This window comes from Cynoglossus semilaevis, chromosome 4, assembly GCF_000523025.1.
Source record: "Cynoglossus semilaevis isolate Cse_v1.0 chromosome 4, Cse_v1.0, whole genome shotgun sequence".
In the NCBI taxonomy this organism is placed as follows: domain Eukaryota; kingdom Metazoa; phylum Chordata; class Actinopteri; order Pleuronectiformes; family Cynoglossidae; genus Cynoglossus; species Cynoglossus semilaevis.
The window spans coordinates 10,314,717-10,332,351 of record NC_024310.1 but is presented as its reverse complement, the minus strand read 5'-3'; the positions used below and the strand labels follow the sequence as shown (position 1 = coordinate 10,332,351).

Here is a 17,635-nt window from a genome sequence, read left to right as displayed (position 1 = left end):
TGAAAACCTCTCTCTTCTTAAATCAGAGGTGTGTGGGAGCGTGTATGGTGATGTAAAAAAAAAAAATAACACAGTGGCCTAAATTGCCCCTTTTGTGTCAGATAAGACTGTAATTAGGTGGTGTACAGCAGATTTACCTACGTTTTGTTTTTCTTTAATTGGTGGTGAATGTAGTCCAAACCGACCCTGAGGCGTGTATAATAATCTAGAAAACACAAGGAATGTTTATGTTTGAGAACAGCAACGCTTGCTAATTTTAAATGCTAGTAATCCATTGTTTTCACTCGCTGGGCACTAAAAAACAATCTGCTATAAGTTTTACCCGGTCCAAACTCACCCTTCGGTTATTGTTCAGAGAAAAACATTGCAAATGTTAAACAGACTATAAATAAATAAAAATAACCTTGGCTATAAGTAAATTACAAGTTAGCACATCAGCTAAAGTTGGCTAAAGCTAAACTAATGATACCAGAAATAGGTTGGCATAAAAATATAGGGAAAATATCTGAATGATAATTATGAAAAAAGATCAACACAAAACCTCAAAGTTGAAATATAGACAAGTAAACAACTAGCAATAATAACAACATGAACAATTAATAGTCATAAAAGCAAAAGGTAGCATAAGAGCAGCTACAATAACTGCAAAACCAAATGACCTCATCTAAAGTTGACTAAAACAAGCTGGAATTATCCTCAGGTTGGCATAAAAATAAGACAGTTCCATAGATAAGTGGTAGCTTAGCTGAAAGTAAATAAAAGCTACCATACCGCTAATTGTTAGCCAAACCACGCCTACGTAATCTTACATTGCGCCAGAACTGATTCACAATGCAGTAATCACAGGAGTAAATGAATGAATGAATAAATAACATTAAATAAAAGCTTAAAAATAATCGTAAACCTCCACGACCACACTGACGCTGGATTCACAGTTGTTTAAAGGAAGCACTTCTCTTTAACTAGGATGTCATTCGTGTCAAGTGTTGACACAACACACTCTATAAATAAGTTGAAAATTACATGTTATCATACGATGTTTATTTAAAGTGTCAGTGCAAATAAGGCCACTTGTTCCAGCTTTTATTCTAAGGAGCCGTAGATGACAGTGAAGTCTGGAGACCTTTTATTCTGTGGCCAAACGTGTCCACCTTGTTTTTATGCAAAAAGTAGTTAAAGAAGTGGAAGTCTGATGGCGCCTGTCTGCCAGCTTCCTGTGTGGTAACCACTGATGGAGAAGAGGAAGTTTTTTTTTTTAATGGAACACAGAGGAACGTGCTGTGCACATGAAATAATGAAGCTCAGTGTGTGTTCATTTGTACAGATTCATCTAGCAGTGATTGGTCCAACACAGTCGGAGAGTAAGCTATCAGACTGCAGCTGAAACAGTGCAGCCTCCTCCAAGTTTGACTTAACCCCGAGAGGAATTCCACTTTATCGTTCAGTTTTTTCTCCTCCACAAGGACACAGGGCATGTTTTTATGAACTGACAAAGCTGCTCTTCTCTACGCCAGAACAGGACAAAGAGTTCAGCTGCTCAGTAAAACAGGATGCTTTCCATCAACAAAACATTCCAACAACCATACTGTCAGGTCTTAAAAACAATCACTCACACAATTAGGCGAAAACATGATATATGTTTACAGCCAAAAGCCAAAAAAACAAACAAAACTTTGTTATTTGGAGAAACTTTAAGACACTTTTTGTTTTTATTTTTTGACGACTTTTCAGTTATCTTGGGACGTATTTATTACCACAATGATAACTACTCTACTATGAATTACGAAAGTGTCACAAAATAGCTATAGCTAACATTTAGCAATTTGCAGACTAACTCTAAGGCTGTTTTTCTTCCTGTTTTCCTGCCATGTTTTGTGTAATACAGAGATAGAGAGAGTGAGTCTGTTAGTTAAAAAAGGTTTTCCAAAATAAATAACATTCATTATTATTAACTCATAACGTGTGTGAGTTGTAAGAGATATAAAATAATATAAGCAATTAATAAAATAACAAAAAGGACAGCTATTTGGTAGCTAGATCAATTAGGAAAGTTACATTTATTTTGTATTAAATTAAAAAAAAATCAATTATTATTATTTAAATTGTAATATTTTTTAAAGATAACAAAGCTGAATATAGTTTTTAAAAACAGAGAATAACCAATTAGCGCAGAAATGATTTTAACATACATTTTATACAAACAACTGAAGTTTAGACAAGCTAATGTTATTGGTTAGCTGGTCACTAGCTTGAGAGTCAGAAGATAAATAAAAGCGGAAGGAAAAACGAAGAAAGAAAGAAAGAAAGAAACAGCCCAAAGTCAGCATTATACCCCTGAGGACTCAGCACAGGCACATTTAGTTTGGGTGTGAGTAACAGAAAGCACATGCTGCTCTGACTTTTATTGACGTAACCTGTAAGTCAGTGAGCGGCGCTTTGTTCCTGTCCCACCTATAACACTGGATCTGAGGCCATGTGAGCAGCTAAGACTCGGGGCCTGTTGTGAAAACAAACAAGTATGATCTGACACTGAGCCACAGGATGAAGGCCTTAGAGTCTTCTGAGCTTCAGCTTCAATCTGGCCAGAGTGTCAGCAGACACCACAGACCGAAACATGTTTGTGGCTGATCTGAGACACAACTGACGTGGACGACAACAGATTCTACAGCTGCCCCGTTGTGGGCACAGATTCAGGTTTTTGTTTTGATTTTACTTTTCAGTTAGTAGGGACTTTTTATAATCTAGGTCAAAGGTGAAAGGCTAACATGTTTTTTAAGACTAGTGGAGAAAGATTTAATTGCTTTTTTTTTTTTTTTTTTTTTCATTTTACCTTGATTAAAGTCGAGAAAAATACAAAGATATTTTATTATCTCTGATGCTTTTGCCTTCATCTGATCACATTTGTTGTTGCTTGATGTCAAGGACACGAGCCTGCTGGTACACCAAAGTCTCATGGTTGTATAAGAAGTCTGGGTCAAAGGTCAGAGCCCTGACTTGAGCCCAGCAGGCTCCTGTGCATATACAACACTTATCTAATCAGCGTGACCTCTCCTTCGCCGCTGACTGCAGGGTGAGAAAACACAGATGCTTCACTGCTCGCATGCAAACTGTTCTGCAAATTCAGACACAGTGAAACATATATGTTCAGCCCGAGATGGACTGACAGATAAAAGAAATATTCCCACGTTACATTTTTAAAATGCCACATAGTGTGTCAAAAAATGTTTCGTTGATTTCACAAGAATTGACAATAGGGTTAGTTTTCACCCTGAGAAACATCAGGGAAAAAAAAGAAGTCTTAGACCTGGGAACACAAACCTTTCATGTTGACAAAGCATATATAAAATGATCACGTGTCCAAGCGTCAACAACTGAACAGAAGTTTAATTAAGACTTTCAAATAAATTCACAAAAAACAAACATATGTTGAAAAGAGTCGTAAAACAGTTAAAAATATCATTAGAGACACTGGAATAACTATCTATAAACAGTTCCGACCGTCCATCCATCCAACCATCCATCCATGCAACCATCCGTCCAACCATAAACCAACCATCCACCTATCCATTCGCCCAACCATCTATTCATCCATCCTGCATCCATCCACCCAACTAACCATCTATCCATCCACCCATCCATCCATCCATCCATCCATCCATCCATCCATCCTCTACAAATCAACATTCCTAAAACTCTGCTAAAAGCAATTTATCAGAGTCCAGAGTCTTTGTTGTTAAATATCTAAATGTCTCTAAAGACTTTGTTACACAAGAGCGAGCAAAACTAATCTAAACAGACTGTGTGTCACTTTCTGGCACAACCACTTAGCTTTAATGTTCCATTTCCCATTGGTTAAAAAAAGTTTTCTATCCTCCACAAAGCTGCTTTTGAAGTTCCATCTGTCCCATTGGACCGAAGACCCTCTGGAGTGTTGAGAGGACACGTCAGCAGTAATTTCTGCTGATACAAATCTTATAGGCATGTGTGACGTTCTGAGGGAAGACAAGGTTCTGGGGGAATTCGGGGTTGGGGGGTTTTCAGTTTAAGATTCACTCCTCAGGCCTGGATCAAATTGCCTGTGCCACTAAATGGAACTGAGGGTGTGTTTTAGGGACATGGGGGACTGAGTGTTTTTCCTGCAAAAACCCCCGGGATAAGGAAATAGTTGTTATTATACTAATGGATCCAGTATCCACATAGATATATACACTTTCCCACCAAAATCACAATTTAAAATCTCTGCTGTTTATTTTCCAACCTTGGTTTTTATTGTTGTTGTTCTAAAGTTTAAAAACAACATTTTTTGTCCCTCTTGGGAGGAAGGAAAGATTATATTCGAGGGGTTTCCTGACTATTTAGAAGAAACAATAAAAAAGCAGACAATGTAAGAGACGGAACGCTGCTGTGGAGTAACCTTCAGGGGTCTGCTTTGACAAAAAACAAGACTCTTGTCTATGTTGGCACAACTGTCTCCATCATTATAAATCAGGGACCCCACAGAAAGATAATTGATGAGCTGGAATAAGCTTAGCGTCTGCCAACAGGGAGAAAACTCAATAACTGCTACAAGAGTCACGTGTAATCCTCCCTTGTTCTGTGTCGCCCCAGGTCGTAAACAGGCCTTATCAGCCCTGGGGGAGGCAGGGTGGGAGTGACGGTCTGAGGGGGATGTATTTGACCAGCTCAGCTATTGGTTGCATAACATCAGTAGAATGAAACAGAAAGCATAAACAGCATGTTGATAAAACACTCCTTTTTCACCCTGGTGTTTACAAAAGCATGTGGAGTATGCAGGAACGTCTTCAGAACACTGAAGGTCTCATGACTCCTATTTGGGACGGAAAACAGCAGCTGTTATTAAAGGGACACTTTTTGAAAAACAAAAAAAAAAAGAGTGTGTTCTGCTCTTGTTTATTTATTTTTTTCTTCACTGTGACTTGATGATTTGAACCCTCAGTCATGCTGCCATGAGGAAGGTCATATTCTATATCTGGTATTCCAGATGGCCCTGAATACCAGCATCTGGTGGCTTTAATTTTCCATTGGTAAAAACATTTGTTATTGTTTCGAAGTCAATGTCTTGGGCGACAACAATTTCTAGACATTACATCCTGCGAAAGGTCATTTCTTGGAGCCCGCCCACTAAAATCTGATCAGTCTACCTGTCAAAACATAACTAATCTGGATGCTCCAAGCCAGGGGTGCTTGTAGGGAGTGCTTGTAGATCATGAGCAATTTAAATAAAGAATTCAAATATAAACATAATTCTATAATGTGTTGCAGTGACCAAATACAGTCGGGCTTCAAGATATCAGTCTACTCCGTTCCAGAACAGCACTCGAATTCAATCACAGAGCTTTATGCATTTAATCGGTACTGCAACATATATGACTAATTTTTTTTTTTTATTAAGGACTTCAATGTAGGTAGATCACTTTAGCCTGGTCATTTGAACAGTAGCTCCCAGAAAGGTCTGAGACTTGGTCTGGTTTACCATCCAGGTTCTTAATTACTGTTCTGGGGTTTTTCTAGAATCATCTCCCACTGGAAAAAAACCCAACCATAATTAAATAAACAAATGAAACTGTTGGTGAGAATCCTAAAGTTCACTGGGTCCACTGAATTCTAAACTGGTAAAAAAGCACAACATGTGATGAGACCAGAATAGAATCCCAGCCTTGGATCTCCACAGAGCACATGGACCAATGAAACAACAGCAGCACACACTTGAAAGAGAAAAAGGGCCATGTAGCACAGTCCACAGTTCAACAAGGGATAAGGGCTTTGGTTTACAGGTCAACTCTCAGGTCACTGTACTCTGTGAGGCTATTTTGACACCGTGCTTCACTTTGTCTACTTCTCAAAATGATTGATCTCTGTTGACGAACGAAATGTGAAGATAATAGTCTGAGAGCTCAAAATGATGAATACACATTTAGTATAGAATACAAATAACTTCAGACAAATTCAGTTTTGTCTTTACAGCACCAAAGACAATATTATGATCTTGGAGCATTTAATGTCATGTCAACTGTCCGATCCCTGGTGACATTGTGCAAACGCCTGTCTAAAAGCAGTCAGAGAAGAGTGACAAGGTCAAAAGAGGTCAGGGACTGTTCAGGGGTTTATGGTGTTCACACATTTACTACTGCCCTCACGTGGGAAGAGTTCCACTTAACTGCTTGGAGTCTGAACGGTTGCTACAACTGTGGCAGTGTATCCCTATCCTATTGATATATTTGTATTATCAACACTGACCCGGCTGCATGCACTGTGGTCACTAGGGAGCCTCTGTCTCAATGATAACTTGTGTTAACTGGTGCAAACACAAATGATTTCAGACACTCACTGAATGGCCCAAATAAAATACTGTAGTATCTTGAGTAGAGGTTTGTTTTCTTTTTGTCACCATTGGGCAGTTTAGAGATTTTCCAAATGTTGGGGCTTGATTCTACTGACGTAGTTGTTACTCTGAAATCTGCTCAGCCCGTGATAAAAGGAAGGGAACTACAAAACAATTTCTAAACATTTTGTTTGGGCTAAAGTTCCGAAAAAACTACGTAATATGTTTTGATTCGAAGGAAGCTTCCTCTGTTGTTACCTTCAGGAAGAACCCAATCTGACTACTCATTCTGTTCCTGTTATTCTTTTAATAGTATTGAGTACCTTACAGTTACTCAGAAATTCAAAGGAGCTTCTTGTGAGACAACTCTAGTTTCCTGTTACTAAACTGTAAAGAGTAGCTCTATCAGTGTTTGATGTGGTTCAGTCATAACTTTTTTAAAGTGTTCAATGAATCAGAGCTCATGTTGTTTTCAAGGAGCCTATGTCGAATCTCCCAATGACTAGAACTGCTTAAGGGTTCAAGGGAAAAACTTGAAAGGGTCACAGTTCATAACAATGTGAAACACAACACAAAATCAAAATAAAGCATCGTACAAACACCGATTATTAACAACATTACCTCACCTACTGATTAAATTTATACAAGTTTATTTATTACATAATATAGAACCAAAAGATAAGATATAACATTATTTCTTTGGTATAACATATGGTACTTTGTTATTTAGGATTGTTTAACAGACAACACATTTGTCGAGTTGTATGATGTCTAATGTTTAAAAAGCCAAATACTGCAGTTTTTAACCCTACAGTGTTTGGTTTGGAAACATATCATAACATATCATATCAGTTTTACATGAATAAATAAAAACAATGGGGTTAGTGTTTGCCAAAATTACTGACAAAACTGTAACAAAGTATGACTGAATTTCCACTAGTGTGAAACATAATTATTATGGTCCGTCAACAAATGTCAAAGCCGCACATGTTTACACAGAACTGTGTCTGTGCTCAGAAAGACTGATTGGATTGACTGATAACAACTTTAACCATTAACTTGACTTCAATCATTGTTACTGTGTGAACATCTGCAGGATGGAAGCGCTGTTTTAGATCAATGAGACACACTCAGTCGTTCTGACAGTAGTTCTGTAGCTGGACAGTCACAAGACCTCGGTGTATTTTTTTGTTTGTTTGTTTTTTTTTAAGAGTAATCTTAAAATTATAAGCAGCTTACAATAGATAAATATATAATAATTCAGAACATATTAAGATATAAAAGTTGTAAGGACGTAGATAAACAGAGACAGACTGGATTAGCATTGCGCTAAGTCAAGACCTAGCATTTAGTATGACCTGCGGTTGTGCTAATTTTATTGAGTTATTTCTTTCACAAAAACATTTATGGGTACTTTCAATGGGCAACTGGGCTGAATTCTATCTGTGTCTAAAAACTTTTGTGATGTGTAACTTTTGACATAAGAAACTGTTTTCCCTATTTGAGATATAATAATAATTTATAGGTTTTAGATTTGACAATTTTTTTGCTGAAATCCCTTGTTTTCTTAAGTGTTTTGCTTGTATTTTTATGCAGTTTTTCCTTATATATCATGGAAATATGATGATTTCATATTGTATTTGACATCTGAACATCTAAGACATGATGACCACATTCATTACAGTTACACCTACATTACAGTGTGGAAAATCCCGCTGCCATGTACACTGTTAGGACAGACAACAGGGTAAACAGACCATGACCCTGTAAGACTCTCCCTCAAAATTAGACCAGCCCTTGAAGAAGAATATGGCCCTGTCCCACATGAGGCAGCATCCAAATTTATCTGGCTCTGACCTTTTTACTCAGAACATGTGATGAATTGTACTGTTCAATGACAAAAGCCTTTACTTGGCCACGCCGGACTCTATTGTCTGATACGGAGCAGCAAAACAGTGGCAGCGGACAATGGAGGGTCAGTCATAACAATGACAGCTGCCATATTTATAGCTGCGCGGAGACTCCTGACCACAGCAGCCTGATGCTTTAGTAGGAACAGGAAGAGCTGCACCCAGTGATACACTGCTCTGAGCTGTGAGGCACGACAGCGGGTTTCATTGTTTTAACAGTTATTAGGAGGTTTCGTACGAAACCCAAACAGATCTGGGTCAACTCTTTTTTTTTATGTACAGTCAGGCACTAGTAATATTTTTCAGATTTTATTTTAGTATGTAGGTAAATTTTGCTAATACAAAAATATAAATATGATAATGATATTTACAATATTATTCATATAATAACAATATTATTATTGATATTTTGTGTTTTATATTAGGTGTTTTTTTTTTGAAAACTACAATGTTTTGCATTTTGTAACATAATTAGCAGCGCCAGTGAACTCACCATGATAACATAACATAAATATTTTTGAACATTCAAACAGGTCTTTGCAGCAGTGTTTTTAAACCATTATCAGCAGGTGTGCTTCATCAGTGGTGATTATAAAATTTGCCAAATGTTCATAGTAATGTGATGATGTAATAGCATGTTGTTCCTTTTTTTTAAGTATTTTAAAGCGAGTAAGTTGTTTTAGGAAAATAACATGCAGTTCCACCTCGTGCTAATCTGAGAAATGTGTTTAAGGTACAGGTGACAGACTTTTGAAACACAATTTTGAGGATGTACGTCTCTGGTCTTGGTTGGTCACATGTTCTTATGACTGCCAAATGTCAGCAGTCTCACATTTTCAGGCCAAGAACAAACTGACAAACAGATGATGAAAAGGAGCGTATAAACGTATAGAATCACCTGTAGAACCAAAACTTTTACAACCTCTGATGAAGACCACATCTTCGTAGTTTAGAATTTTTGAATTGTCTTCACAAAAATGTGTTAAATTAAATTACATTTCATGACATATGAGGAGAAGCAAACACAGATATCCTTTGAATTTTTTTTCTTTTAAGGACATGACAAGCTTGTTAGGATCCATTTTGTTTGTGAAGTTTGTGAAGCAGAAAAGTGAAAGGTTTTCAGCATCAGACAGAGATCACAGAGGGTCATGGTGCATCTGCCGGGCTCTTCCTGACGAGAACAACAGTCTGTGTCACACGGAGCAAAGGAAGACCTGAGATTGTCACAGATAACTGGCGTTTATATTTCATCAAAAATGATGACGGCAGCTGGGTGTTGAAGTGTGCAGTCGATTTCCCAAACAGAGCAAATGAAAGAGAAGCTCGTGCATCATTTGATAAGAGTGGAAGATACCTGATTGTTTAAGCAGGAAGAGCAGGAAGGACGATTAATGAAGTGCTTCAGATTAGATGTTGGAACAGAGTGGTACCGGAGATGACACTGCACAGTGGCTCTGATGAGAACATACTGAGACACAGGATGTAGCATGTCGCCGAAACGATACCAGGCGAAGAGCGGAACTATTTAGAAAAATCAATGAAATTGACACTAGATTAATATTTTATTCATTCATTTGATTATTGAGCAAAGTTTATGTGCAATATTTGTTTCTGTGTTGATTATCAAGGGATGCTAACACCTAGTCACTGTAGGAAGAATTGCTAGCTAGAATTTCAGTCATTGGTGATTGTTTCACTGGCTTTGACAGCTCATTTCAGGCTTATCACAAGTTTGTAAAACCTCCTCTAGCGAAACGCCTTCTTATATAAACACATCATACATATGTAGTAACATTAATATTATATATTATGACAGCTCGTATGAACAGTGCTAATAGCAGCCAACCCAGACACTCTCCCTCTCTCTACCTCTCCCACTGACAGAAGTCCATTCACAGAGAAATTTCTTCCTTGACCCATTTATAGCCATTTAGATACAGACACAAGTTCACATCCTTCCTGCAACAGGAAGCTCCTGTTCATCTGCTCCTGTGACTATATTTTCACTGAGGAACAACAACAGCATAAAACTGTTCTCTCAGAACTTTTCAGAGTCACGTTTTTCACCTTTAACCCAGTTGTCGGAGGCCGACGGCATACTGCTATTCAAATGAACCTGGTATAGATGACAAGTGGATTACGTTGTTTCTACTATTTGCAAAAGTACCTTTTTTGATTCACAATCAAATGATATATTATAGTACAAAGTTATTGGGCAAGATTTTTTTTTTGCAGTCTTATGTAAATACCTAAACTGTAACTTGTGTTTATATAACTGTCAATCCTTTAAAAAGTATAACAAGGCCATGCACAACAAAGACAAATTCAAATAAATTGTCACCAGATTTTAAATTTGAATGTGGGCACTATCCAATAGGCACTGACAACACAATATCAATATCATGTAGCCTTTACAGAATTCTCAAATTCCATTCCATTACCGCTCTAGTCCACAAAGACCCTGATAGAAGGCCCTCTTATCTGCAGGATGTATATGCCAAGCCATTTCACTGAATCTGATGTATATCATTCTAACCCTCACAGTGCACTGGAGAATATTGTTGCAATTTAAAATGGAATGAGGACAGAAATAAGAGTCTATAAAGTATGTCCTGGAGGACAGTTCAGTTGATCTTCAAAATAACGAGTTTTCCTCAGTAAACACTGCAGGCCATCTAGTATCCATGAAGACTGTGATGTGGTAGTTTATATTGTTCCAAGCCAGCAGAAGGATCTTGATGTTGGAGAAACTGTGTCGACAGCAGCAGCAGAGTTACTCTGTCCGTGGTCTAACTGCTGGTGAATCAGCACCTCTGTGGTTTTGGTGACTCAAGGGTTTGTATTTCTGTCCTGCTGATGCCAAACTGTCATGGGTGTGGTTTTGGCTCTAAGTTGTCACAAGAGGTTAGGCTATTGTCACTTCTTCTGTCTTACTGTTAATACTTTAATTAGACTAAACAAACCTAACAGGTTCTTCTTGTTTCCTAATATTTAAATACATTCATACTCTCACTATTTCAGTGTGCTAAACTGGAGCTGTAAAAACAACTGACACTGTCTGTACCAGAACTGATTTAAAGTTCACAAGGTTTAAGTCTGTTTACACACCGTTAAGCCACAGTGCATATTTAACACGTCGCTAAACAAAAATGCCACGAAATGTATATGAAATTAAATATAATGATCTTCTACTTTTATTGTACTCACAATTTATCTACTTTCCAGTTTGAAACCTGGACCTGTTTAGTTGAACACTACACTGATATACTAACAGGAATTGAAGAAAGACACAAATAAGTCTTCAACAGTTTAGTCTCTCTCTTTGGTCTCTTTTTTTAGTTTTTGTAGCCATCTGCTGCCACCTAGTGGAAGAGTACCTAAGTATTCTGCCTGCCACTCTGGCATGGATAAACAATCACAAATCATTTGCGCTAAATTAATAACAGTTTCCAGACTAATTAAAAAGTAAAAGTGAAATTTTTTCCACATTACACCTGATGATCTCTCATACACACTTGCCTTGGCAAGTTGCTTGGGAATCAGTGGTTTACATCTCTCCCTAGTGGTACAGGAAAGACCATCACTGCCATCTCTGTGTCAAAATACACACCTTCACATAACAGTTTGTGAGTTCAATAAAAATGTTCACATAGACCTGAGCTGTACTATGCTGTTTTAATGAAATAAAACACAGCACGGATGCAACAACCACTGTCGTATAAAAATAACCTTACATTACTGTAAAATCCACTGCACCACAAACATGCACAGATCTGCGCACAAGTGAAAATGATCAATATTATGATTATTTTCATATCATCAACGGTCCGTTAAAGGTCTGAGGTTTCAGTGCAGGGCCACAGTTTTTCCACTTCTTCCATCCAATTACATGAAGATTCTTCTTCAAAGTCTCTGTAAAAAAACAGCACAACAACAATCCAGTTTACACAGAGATGACAATAACAGATGTTTTTGACTTTGGCTTGTGTCAGAAGGTCAGAGGAATTCAAAGCTAGGATTTTCTTTTCAAGAACTGCTATTCAGGGACATCTAGAGGTGAGAGAGGTGAAGTTATAAACATGGATATACCCATTTACCAACGATTCCACCACAGCAAAAGCATAAAAACAAGTTTTGTTCTTTTTTTTAAGTCTTGTGTCAGTGCTGCTTACGTGTCCTCGTCGTCAGACCGTGGCTCCAAGCGATGTTCGTCTACATTCTTTTCCTGTTCAGAGCCGTCAGTGTCATCACTGTGATTTTGTGACAGAGGTCCAATCAGTGGGTCGTCACCTGTGAGCAGGCACAACAAATCTGTCAACAGGGTTCCTTTTTCCTTAAATGTTTATTCATCTTGTAAATATCAAGGTGAATTCAACGACGTGTGTGATGTCACTTCTTCCAGAGACCTGCTTTGTGTATTAAAAACGTGCTGAAGGCTCTGAACACTTCAGCCTTCTCTAACAAAAGCAGGAGCTCTTCTGGAGGATCTTTCTCCCATCGTCTCCTCTGAATGCTTTCGCCTTTGAAGAGAGTGTGTTGACATGGGTCAAGCTTAAAGCAGGTGTCTGCGACTACAGAGTACACACAGAAGAAACACAGAGGTCAAATTCTGAGGGAAGTTTCAGAAGTAAATGGATGGAATAAAGTGACAGGTTTGTGGAGAGAAGTTCTTTAGATTTGATTGTCTCCAAGTTGGTCCTTGGTTTCCATAGACTTCACTTAATAGAATTAGGTGCTATGTGCAGCTTAATCACTAACATTGACTCTGGCGTCTGGAAGTTGTCGCTTTTATTTAGTAGTTAGGAGTATTTAAATCTGTTATTTCTTCCTCTGGTTGTTTGTTCTGTACAATGACAATTAAATATACAGTATACAATAAAAAAACAGATACTGACACAAAGTGTAGATATATAATACATTTGTAAATCCATTCCCTTTACTCAGGTCTTCACTGACCTGATTGTTGTTTGGTAAAGAGTTTTGCTAAGAAAAAAAATGTCTTGCAAGATAAAAAAATAAAGCCTATTGCTAACAATGCTATTATGTTCCATTTCCTCCACAAATATGTTTCAGTTGATATTATTGTAACTATACCTTCATGAGTGCAGCCAGTGGGATTTTGGTTCATCGATACCATGCTCTCAGATGACATAAGGCTAGCGTTGGCTAACACCTCCATCACAGAGTCCGACGGCTCTAAAGCCCACTGTTTTCGTGGTCTGGCTGTGTCTTCACCGTGAAACTCAGAGCCTGAAGTCATAAGACAGTTGATTTTTTTTACATAAAAATCACAATTCTCTTCTATCTGGAGCAATACATCATTAATTCCACGTTGACATGACTACCTTCAAATGTTGACGTTTTTATTAAACTCTTCTCTCCCAGGAGATCCGCCACCTTTTTCCCCTCGTCTCTGTTCCATCGACACATTGGCCTCCTCCGCTCCTCCACCTCTGTCACCTGACAAAGATATAACACTGTGCAGTAAATCAAAGGCATAACACGAGCTCCTCGGCCATCTGAACTAACAGCAACATGTCAGAGGTCAGATTCCACACACAGTCACCACAGCTGGGAAAGTAAGGGAGTATAAATTCTCACTCTGACACCATGTCATGGCAGTTTATCGTTTTGATGGATGATCGACCATAAAATTACTTCAGGTTCAAATGTCTGAGTGACTGTCACTGAGCAGGAAACTCAACGGGATGACTGTGTTTTTACCTCAGGGGGTGAATATGGACGCAGGAGCTTGGAAACCCGGTGGGAGGTGAGAATAGTGTTCAGGGAGGGCCGGTCTTTTGGGTTGGTCTTAAAGATGTGCTTGACCAAATAGTGCAACTCATAGGGCAGTTGGCGGGGTAGTGGGGGGTACGAACCCCGGCACACTTTCAGAATCAGATTCTTCCAGCTAGAAGCCTGGAACTGAACATGAGAGAGAGAGGTGGGAGGGAATGTGATAAAAAAAGAAAAGCAACATCAGCATGACAGCACTAGGCAGTGTCAGACCAAAGAAAAATGATGCATAAAATATTTCAGTTATAATCATTCAGTGAAAACAATGTCAAGATGATATGTCAATATTTGTCTTTGGAGATAAAAGACATTTATTCACCGTACAGTCCTACCTGAAGGTTGACCACAACATACCATTCCCTCATGTATACATATATGTATACATATAACACACATATATGAAAATAGAAATACTTTGTTTTTATGTATTTGCAACCATGATCTGAATCACCTATTTATGTATTTATAAGCATATACATACATATATACACACACACACATATATATATATATCCACATATAAATACATATATGTATGACTACAAAATTAGTAACCTCTTTAGTAATGTAGATTCTGTTGGAGACCTTTAGGGGGCGTCGTTTTGAGCGAAATGCAATTTACAAGTAATTCACAGTTTACTCAGTGATAGAAGTAAAATCATTTGTCGTAGCCCAACAGTAGGAGAAGGGAGAAGACGTACCGGATGTCGCAGAGTGCAGAGCTCATACAGCACACATCCAAGAGACCATACGTCGCTGCAGAACACACAGAACATAAACAAGAGTTTAGTACAGAAGGCCGGTGAGCACAAAGACAGAGGTCAATCACTATAGGATTCTTAGCTGTGTATGGCCATTTTTTACTTAAAGGCCAATGTCAGATTATGTCTCATATGAATGTTGTGTTTCCTGTTGTGTAATTTATTTAGTATGAAATGATCCCATCATGGCACAGCAGCTTGTACATACACTGATCTGATTATTGGTTTTGCTTCATATGGCATGTCATTAATGTGACTCAGACCAGGTTCCTCCTTTTAATTAGAAAATGTTGAGGACAAGATGTTTAAATTAAATGTCAAGGTTATTTTAGCATGTTGACATCATACCTCTTATTGTTGTATGGTTTATTTTCCCAGATTTCTGGAGCCACGTAGTAGGGTGTCCCAACGTACGTCTGTGCGTAAGCTTTTGAACTACAACACAGCAAAAATAGGCCAAAAATGTCAATAGAAACACTTACAGAATGAAAAGGAATTATTAGTAATTACTAGTTTGGCTTTCCTACCTGTTCAGAATACATGCCGACCCAAAATCTCCTACCTTGACCGTCCCATTTTCTGTCAGGAAAATATTCTGGGTAAAAAAATTATGAAAAATGAAATGAAGAGGTAAATGAATAGGTGTAGGTTTTTCTACTTCATCTACAGAGCAGACAGTCCTACACACTTTACTCTTCAGCCTTAAGGGAAACTATTTAACATTAGCAACAGTACAGGTGAACATTTACAATCTTTCCTACCTTGGACTTCAGGTCCCTGTGGAGAACACGTTTATCATGGATATACCTGGCTCCAGCACACATTTGAGAAAACCACCTCAAGATCTAGGGGAAAAAAACATTTAAACTTACAAGAAGAATGTAGTGGAAATCAGTAAAAAAAATAATAAAAAATAATTATTATAATTATTTACATCATTGACGCAGAATTGTGCAGATTTCTGTTGCTTTATCCTCTGCAGTAGGTCTCCTCCACTGCAGAACTCCATAACCACACAGAGAAGGCCATCAACTACAAAATAACAAAAAAACAACAACAACAAAAAAAACTACATCACACTGTTTGCAATCCAAATAAAAGCAGTTTATTAATAAAAGGGTTTTTTTTCTAACCTTCGAAGGCTTCTCTGAAGGCGACAATATTAGGATGTTTCATCCTGGACAGCAGGATGGCTTCTCTCCTTGAGTCCTCCAACTTAGAGTGACTCTGTGAAAAATAAATAAATAAAATAAAAATAAAAAAATCACGCACAACAAGAAACATCAATGTTTCTGTCCAAACAAGATTTTCATATCAACCTGTGTACATGACGACAGATATTTAAATATTGTCTAACATTAAATTTACACAAAAATGATTTTCACGCAGTCCCCATAAAGTCAACACCTTACAATTAGGTTACACATATTCTATCTTGTGTACAAATGCAATGAAAAAAAAATCTTATCTTATGTACGTTTCTGAAGATTTGATGGAACTGATTTTCAGTCTTTTTGTACGAATTCCTAGTAAATTAGTCTGTTGTTTGTCATTATTTGGCAACGTTTTGGCTATTTATGCATTAATGTGTTGTATTTTTTGTGTCGGACTATAAACGACACGTTTGTGTTTGATGGTTTCGCTCCGTGAGACGATGATTTGTGAACTGAGTGACGATGCACTGATTTGTGAAATGATTGAACAACAAACCTTCGGAAGACGGATTTCTTTGAGCACATGCTCCTCTTGGCTGCTGCGAGTTCGTACTAACAATGCTCTTACGAATGAACCTTCACCGATCACTCTTAGAATTGAATACCTCTCCATTAAGTAGTCTTCTCTATAAAAAAACAAAAAAACAAAACAATGTCTTAGACGTGAAACAAGATCACCCTATTACAACAGCCGCGATATAAAACAGACCTCCTACAAAAACTAGTTTACACATTTAAAACAAAGCTTAGGTCAATCGTAAACGACATTTTGCCGGTTCATGTGCTCGGCTTGTAATAGTTGTTGTTTAACGCTACTTCCGTATTATTGTATGACGTAGGACGTAGCAACCCACGACAAAATTAGCAAAATGAACCGAAAGAGGGCAGTATAGTATCGAGAACTTACGTCCTGTAGTTCTAGAATATAGACCGTATATATTGTACACGTGAAACTCCAGTCAAAGGCTACAAAACAAGAATTGTTTTTAAATTATCTAAAAGATAATATATTAATGTAAAATGTGTTGTTTACATTTGAAACTTTATCTTAATACGTTTCCTTATATGTAGTTTAAATCCACCCCGTTCTCTTTTGTACGTATGTATTCTAACGCATAAAACAGAAGCGCAACGAACGTGATTTAGTTTAATTTAATAATTTGTCCATATAATAAGGTAGTAGTGATACTTAGGGGATTTAAAATCTGACCTGGTACTAGTTTTGACAGAGCCCGGATAGCTCAGTCGGTAGAGCATCAGACTTTTAATCTGAGGGTCCAGGGTTCAAGTCCCTGTTCGGGCGAATTCTTTTTCAACGTTGTTTGCTGGACTGTACTTAGGTGTTTTACTTAATTTAGTGATTGAAAAGACAACAGAAAACAACCAGGCTAATTCTAGTTGGAAAAATGTAAGCATTTGCTTTTTCAAAATTGCCTTCTGACTGTAGGGCTTTTTAAAGACCTGTAGAAAATGTTTCAAATGTACTGTAGGTAGGTTTAGTTTAGATGCAAACAGCTGACAGAAAGTTGATAGATACTGTACCATAATGTGTCTATACAGTAAATGCAGGACTGACAACTTCCCTTTATAACATTGCTGGCTACACAA

The 17,635-nt window shown here is 37.7% G+C and overlaps 1 protein-coding gene and 1 non-coding gene across 3 annotated transcripts; one reads left to right on the top strand and one right to left on the bottom strand.

The window, feature by feature from the left end:
• Nucleotides 1-11,912: 11,912 nt before the first annotated feature.
• On the bottom strand, nucleotides 11,913-16,837 carry nek3 (NIMA related kinase 3). 2 transcript variants are annotated; one of them, XM_025055300.1, is made up of 13 exons: nucleotides 16,524-16,837; nucleotides 15,947-16,040; nucleotides 15,748-15,845; nucleotides 15,575-15,658; nucleotides 15,341-15,408; nucleotides 15,162-15,248; nucleotides 14,754-14,808; nucleotides 13,981-14,181; nucleotides 13,602-13,716; nucleotides 13,351-13,506; nucleotides 12,663-12,827; nucleotides 12,429-12,546; nucleotides 11,913-12,168 (listed from the first exon to the last, which is right to left on the bottom strand). In XM_025055300.1, exons 1-13 carry the CDS (start codon nucleotides 16,638-16,640, stop codon nucleotides 12,087-12,089), a joined length of 1,440 nt encoding a protein of 479 aa, XP_024911068.1. In that variant the 5' UTR covers nucleotides 16,641-16,837; the 3' UTR covers nucleotides 11,913-12,086. The 2 variants fall into 2 exon arrangements, with proteins under 2 accessions (XP_024911068.1, XP_016887319.1); XM_017031830.2 differs by having other exon boundaries at nucleotides 12,663-12,776.
• A 420-nt stretch (nucleotides 16,838-17,257) lies between these two features.
• Nucleotides 17,258-17,330, top strand: trnak-uuu (transfer RNA lysine (anticodon UUU)). Its single transcript has one exon. It is a non-coding gene; the product is annotated as a tRNA-Lys (tRNA).
• The last annotated feature ends 305 nt before the right edge of the window (nucleotides 17,331-17,635 follow it).

Coding starts and splice junctions, on each gene's coding strand:
- nek3 (XM_025055300.1), bottom strand. CDS start 16,640: ATGGAGAGGTATTCAATTCTAAGAGTGATCGGTGAAGGTTCATTCGTA. Junction 14,809..15,161: donor AAACCATACAACAATAAGAG/GTATGATGTCAA, acceptor TGTGTTCTGCAG/CGACGTATGGTCTCTTGGAT. Junction 14,182..14,753: donor TCTGCACTCTGCGACATCCG/GTACGTCTTCTC, acceptor TCTCATGTTCAG/TTCCAGGCTTCTAGCTGGAA.